The 6,208-nt window shown below is 49.5% G+C and overlaps 1 protein-coding gene across 1 annotated transcript; it reads right to left on the reverse strand.

The window, feature by feature from the left end:
- Window positions 1-3,251: 3,251 nt before the first annotated feature.
- LOC123168737 (uncharacterized) lies at window positions 3,252-5,535 on the reverse strand. Its single transcript, XM_044586607.1, has one exon. The coding sequence runs from the start codon at window positions 4,271-4,273 to the stop codon at window positions 3,410-3,412; it is 864 nt and encodes a 287-aa protein (XP_044442542.1). The 5' UTR covers window positions 4,274-5,535; the 3' UTR covers window positions 3,252-3,409.
- Between the last annotated feature and the right edge of the window lie 673 nt (window positions 5,536-6,208).

Here is a 6,208-nt window from a genome sequence, read left to right on the forward strand (position 1 = left end):
GCCTCCCCTCGGAGAGGTCTTGCCCTAACGCAAGACATTTGGCCGGCCCACTGCCGTGTCTCCCCTGTGGACAACGCGGCCCTTACAGCCCCGTTCTCGGAGGCGGAAGTGTGGGCAGCAATAAAGGGTATGAACCCTTCCTCGGCCCCCGGTCCGAATGGCCTCCCAGTCAAGTTCTTCCAGACCTTCTGGGAGGTGATCAAACCAGAGGTGATGGCCCTATTTGAGGAATTCTTTGTATGGCCCATTGACCTCACGAGGCTGAACTTTGGGATCATTACCCTCGTCCCCAAAGTGACCAGGGCCTCGGATATTCGCCAGTTCCAGCCGATTACGGTGATTAATGTCATCCTTGGGAAGGGGTATGCCATTAGGGTGGCCCCTATTCCCGACAGGATCACTCACCCCGATCAGTCAGCATTTATTCAGGGCCGATACATCCTTGACGGAGTTCTGGTTTTCCACGAAGCTCTCCACGAGGTTCACACCAAACACCTCAAGGCAGTCTTCCTGAAATTGGATTTCCACAAGGCGTATGACATGGTCAGTTGGCCCTTCCTTCAGGAATGCTTGCTAAGGAAGGGCTTCGACGACAGGTGGGTCTCCCGCGTGATGCAAATGGTATCCTCGGGCCAGACCGCGGTGAACATTAATGGCGAGGTTGGCCCTTTCTTCCCCACATTCTGTGGGGTGCGCCAGGGCGACCCCTTCTCACCCTTCCTCTTCAACATGGTTGTCGATGCGCTGGCAGCCATCTTAGACAAAGCCAAGGCCGCTGGCCACATTAAGGGCATAGTCCCGCATCTAGTTGGAGAGAACGGGATCTCCCTCCTGCAATATGCGGATGACACCATTATCATGGTGGAAGGCTCGGAGACCGACATCATGAACTTGAAGTTCCTCCTGCTGTGCTTCCAGTAGATGTTTGGCCTCAGGATCAACTTCGATAAGAGTGCGGTAATGATCTTGGGATACTCCCAAGACGAACGATAGAGCATCGCGGATCGGCTCAATTGCCAGCTTGGGTGTTTCCCCACGACTTATTTGGGGATCCCCATTAGTGACTCGAGGCTCACGGTGGCTGAGCTTCGCCCCATGGTTGGGAAGCTTCAACACCGCATCGAGCCTTGGCAGGGTCAGTGGCTCTCGAAGGCGGCCCGGGCAGTGCTTATTAACTCGTCCCTTTCCAGCCTACTCTTGTTCATCATGAGCTTCTACAGCCTCCCGGAGACTCTACACCACAAGATTGCCACTGTTCAGGGACGCTTCTTCTGGGCAGGCGAGGGAGACAAGCAGAAATACCACATGGTGCGATGGTCGAAGATATGTAAACCGCGCGACCAGGGTGGTCTCGGGATCATGTCCTCCAAACGCATGAACATTGCCCTGCTAACGAGATGGCTGTGGCGGATTGCCAACGGAGAAGGTGGCCCGTGGCTTCGCCTCATTCAGCAGAAATACCTCCGTGGCTAGCCCCTCGCCTTCTGCCAGCGGTCTGGAGGTTCTCAATTCTGGCAATCCATCTTCCAGCTCCTGCCGATCCTCCGCATCGGCACCTCGATTGCGGTGGGCTCGGGCACCTCCACGATGTTCTGGTTCGATAGATGGGCTGGGGATGCTCCCCTCGCAGCCCGGTTTCCCGACCTATTCTCCATCGCGGTTGATCCGCGGATCTCTGTTTCGGAGAACGTTTTGGAGAACGTTTGACCCGGTTGAGAACACGGACTCGCGTTTCGGAGAACGTTTGGCCCGGTTGAGAACGCGGACTGGAATGAGCTGCTGGAATGCATAGCGTTGCATGAGCCTGTTCTTGAGATGGGAGAAGACCGTACCAGGTGGCGTCTAGAGCCATCGGGGCAATTCTCTACTAAATCTCTATACCAGGCCATAGCACCCTCGTTGGGGCATGAGGCACTCACTTCCATTTGGGAACTCCGGCTCCCATTGAAGATTAGGATCTTCTTATGGCAATGGATTCGCGGTCGCCTCCCCTCTGGCGTGGAGGTCCTGAAGCGCAATGGACCAGGGGATGGGCGCTGCCCGCTTTGCGGGCCGGAGGAGGATTCGAACCATATCTTCTTCACCTGCGTGTCCGCGCAGTTCCTTTGGAGCTGTTTCCGCGATATAGTGGGTGGAAGCCGGGACCACAACAACTTCCCCGCTCTTTTCGCAGAACTCCAGGCTTTAGCTCCCTCAATTCGCCACATTAGGTGGTTGACCATTGGGGTACTAGCCTGGACGCTGTGGACTATTAGGAATAAGCTTGTGATTCAGCGCATTCCTCTTCGTCGTGCTACTGACGCTTTGTTCAAATGGTCTGGTTACTTGCAGATTTGGTGGCCGCATAGCCGTCCCCGGGAGAGAGACGCCATCACCTCCATCATCACCCAGCTTCGCTCGATGGCACTCCGGATGGCTCCTCCGCTTCCCCACCACCGCCGGAGCCGGATTAGATCGTCTACGCCTTGCCACCGCCTTGTTGTGTTGTGTGTGTCTTACTTTGATGTTGGGCTTGTTGTGCTGTGCCCATAGATGAACCTGGGTTTCGTTTGTGTCTGTCCGTGTCAGACCTGGTTGCGGTGGCTTTGTGTGCGTGTTTATGTGTGTGGTTGGAACCTTGTTACTTGTGCTCGGTGGTTGCTTTATTTATAAAGCGGGGCGAAAGCCTTTTTCGGTGAACTAGGGCTGAATCTGCTCAATATTGCGCCCCCATTGCGGTGACTACCAATTGGCGCTTAGACGGTGCCATGCAGCCCTCCTCCAAATCCAGCCAACCTAGCTAGTGATTTGCACGAAATATTACCGAAACAATATTTGCGCCGATCGCAGTGGAATTTTATGGTCGGATCACGGGTTCAACATGCGTACAGTCTGAGGCTCTAGATACCAATTGTAGGGTTCTCGGTAGGATTTGCGAATCGTAGGATGAGCAAAGAGACCCTTCTTTTTAACAATCGCAGAGCAGAGAGGCTTGGCGGAGAGATGAGAGAGCTAGGCAAGTTCAGACGTTTTCATTCATCAACGATAACCAGAGTGCAGCTCTACCTGCGTTTTAAACACACACATCACTCACTCTCGTGCGCAGGCCTCACATGCATATACCTACGCTTTAGCCACTGATTCTTAGATCAGAGAGTACAATTTGATCTAAATATTGTTAGATTGTTAGTGTCTACTCCACTATATAACCCAAATTAGTTTGCACTTTTAAAAGCTTACAATGGATCATCTCACACAGCCAGGCCGAACTGTAGTCTTCTAATTTTCAACTTAAAGCTTTTATAGCATTAGTTGCATTTTCTGTTCTAAGTTACAACAGAGCATCAAACCACTCAAGACATATGCATACGGCTGCAGTCATTGAACTGACTAGCATCAAAACATCTAACAAACCGAAACACACTTGAGATCAAGAAAACATCTCAAACTGACCGGGCTTGCAGAGACTGTCAATAGCATGGATTAATTTTCTCCGGGGTCCTACGGCAATAAGGCCCATCTCTTTCAGCTGGTTCATTGTAAGGGAGACCATCTGATACATCCCAATACCTTCACTGTCCAATATTTTGACAAACCATCCAAGACCGCAAGTCAAAAGCCAATTCCTCAGCCCACCAAACCGAGCAACCCGTCTCTGAAGAAGTCGTGCTCGCAGTACCTTATTTGTGACATTCGAAGAAATAACTGGCAGCCCAGGATCATACATGTTTCCGAGTGGACTTGTTGCTTTCTCTGTGGCTTGATGGGACAATCCTTCAACAGCATGATCTGCATGTTTAGTCCATTCAGACCTTACAACAGGGGCAGCAGCACTTCGTGACGATTCTCCCTTCATCTTTGCATCATCTTGATGAACAATTCTTTCAGAAGGGCAAGTTCGAGCTTTCTTGATATTGGTATCGACGCCAAGGCCCTCCAAAGATTTCTTTGTAGAAAAATGTTTTGGATGCTTCTTTGTGGCAGCATTGCAGTTTCTCCTGCTCATTCTTGGTAGGCTAACCTGTCTAGAACTTACTATGGGTGTGCCAGCTTGAGGGCTTGCAGCCGCAGGTGATAGTGGAGGGATCAATATGGTGATCCGCTGTTTCTTGACTATAACCCAATCATCGTCCTCATCAACTATATTCACTGACCGTGATGGACCAATAGAAACCTCTGAAGGTGGTTCCTGAACATCCATATCTGACATAGCTACTGCTCTGTTCATAAACTGATGAACCTCTGAATGTGGTTCCTCACCATCGATACCAGACATGGTTAGCACTGTGTTCATGAACTACCTTTCAAATGGAACTCATAATCTCATTTACTGCAATAAGGCAAAAGAAACAGCAATTGAGCATTTATATTTCCATATATTGTACGTTGTTGAAATGTGAAATACATCTCGCGAAAAAAGTGAAATACATGCAATTACAAAAGGTGTATATCAAGACTTTGGTATAATAATATATGCAACATATTACCTTACGAAACAGCATACTGTATATGACAGAGAGAGAAGAACGTAGTGAAAGCAAGAGTGTAACATATTATGAGGTCAAAAAATAAAGAGCGTATCATATTATGCAACAAGCAGCACCTGCCCAGGAATGAGTCACCTACAATTTCATCCGGATTACAAAATAAGAGGGAGAGGGTATCCATCACAAAAACAAAATACCCGATCAGTTTCTGCAGCTTAAAAGAGGTACCAAAATATATTAATCAAGTACTGGTGCTAAACTAATACTCCCTCCGTCCGAAAATAAGTGTCCCTGATTTAGTACAACATTAGAACAAAGTTGTACTAAATCAGCGACACTTATTTTGGGACAGAGGGAGTACTTGAGTTTGCAAAAAACTTATCCTCCCCCGGGCAAGGGGTCTGCATTTCTTACAACAAAAGATCAACGGAAATGTCAAATTGTGGCCGAACTATAATTCAGTAGTTCAGAAGGCAACCAGCCAATGTCAAATTGGAGCAATTAGCAACTGGTAGTATCATGTAGCAGTACTATGTAGGGGAATCAATGAATCACTAGCACCCACAAGATCAGGAACATCGACAGGCACCGACTAAATGATGGGACGGGGAATTCAGTTAAAGCCACACATATTTTTCAAAAAATAATCTCTAATACCACCCGGGCAAAAAATCCTATGGGGGGCAACTCAAATCAAACTCGTGTGCATTCATTTCCTCTTGGTCAACGATCGCCTAGATGAACTTCATGTCTTTTATTGAACTGTTGTTTGCTTGCTCTAGTTCGTAGTCTTTGTGAGATGATTTCCTCAGCCACAGCACATAAATAATCCCCAAACAAGCCACCAACAAACAGAGAGAAAACAATCTGCTCGCCGTGGCTTCTTTTGTCCCGTCGCCGTCGGCACAGCAGATCGTGTGGACAGCGGCGGAGCCAGGATTGGAGCAAGCGAAAGGTACCCGTGACAAGTTATAAAACAAAATCTGGCTTAATTGCAGAATTATAAGGTAAGATTGAATTTGAACTCTTCGTCTCGATGGGGAATGGAGATGAAATCTCTTGATCTGGTATTCAAGCATAGGAAATCACCTTGCTCGTGATGCTGTCTGGGGCAGCCGGAACTGCGAGCAGCAGCAGCGCGGCCGCGCCGGCCCACGCGACAAACCGGTGGGAAACGCGTCGGCGAGCGACGAGCTGGACCAGCAGGGCCGTCGCGGAGGCGGGGGGCGACGGCGCGACGCAGCAAGATGCTAGGGCGGCGCGGCGGCAAGGCGGAGCAGAAGAGGGGCAGCGGGGGAGCGTGACGCGTGAGGTAGAGGTAGTGAGGCGTGACCCTTTTCTCTTCGTTGACAGTAGAGTGAGCTTGGTGGCGCAGCGAGGAAGAGCCAGAAGAGACTTGCAGGTTGCAGCCGTCGAGCGTTCCGTCCAGCACCCCAGATCCGATTGATCCATTTCTTTTACTTAAAAGAGTATAAAATCTGGTATCCACGATCGCCATCCGTTGTATGGAGCACTTCGTATGGAGCGTTCCGTCCAGCACCCCAGATCCGATTTGATCAATTTCTTTTTACTTATAAAAGAGTATAAAATCTGGTATCTACGATCGCCATCCGTTGTATCGAGCACTTCGTGTGGATACTGTTTTGAATCGAATGGAAACTTCTCTTGATTGGAAGTTGCAAATTACAATATATATCGTCCGAGAGACGCGACGTTAAGAAAGGATGTGTCGGTTCCGGGGA

This window comes from Triticum aestivum, chromosome 7D (genome assembly GCF_018294505.1).
Source record: "Triticum aestivum cultivar Chinese Spring chromosome 7D, IWGSC CS RefSeq v2.1, whole genome shotgun sequence".
NCBI classification, from domain to species: domain Eukaryota; kingdom Viridiplantae; phylum Streptophyta; class Magnoliopsida; order Poales; family Poaceae; genus Triticum; species Triticum aestivum.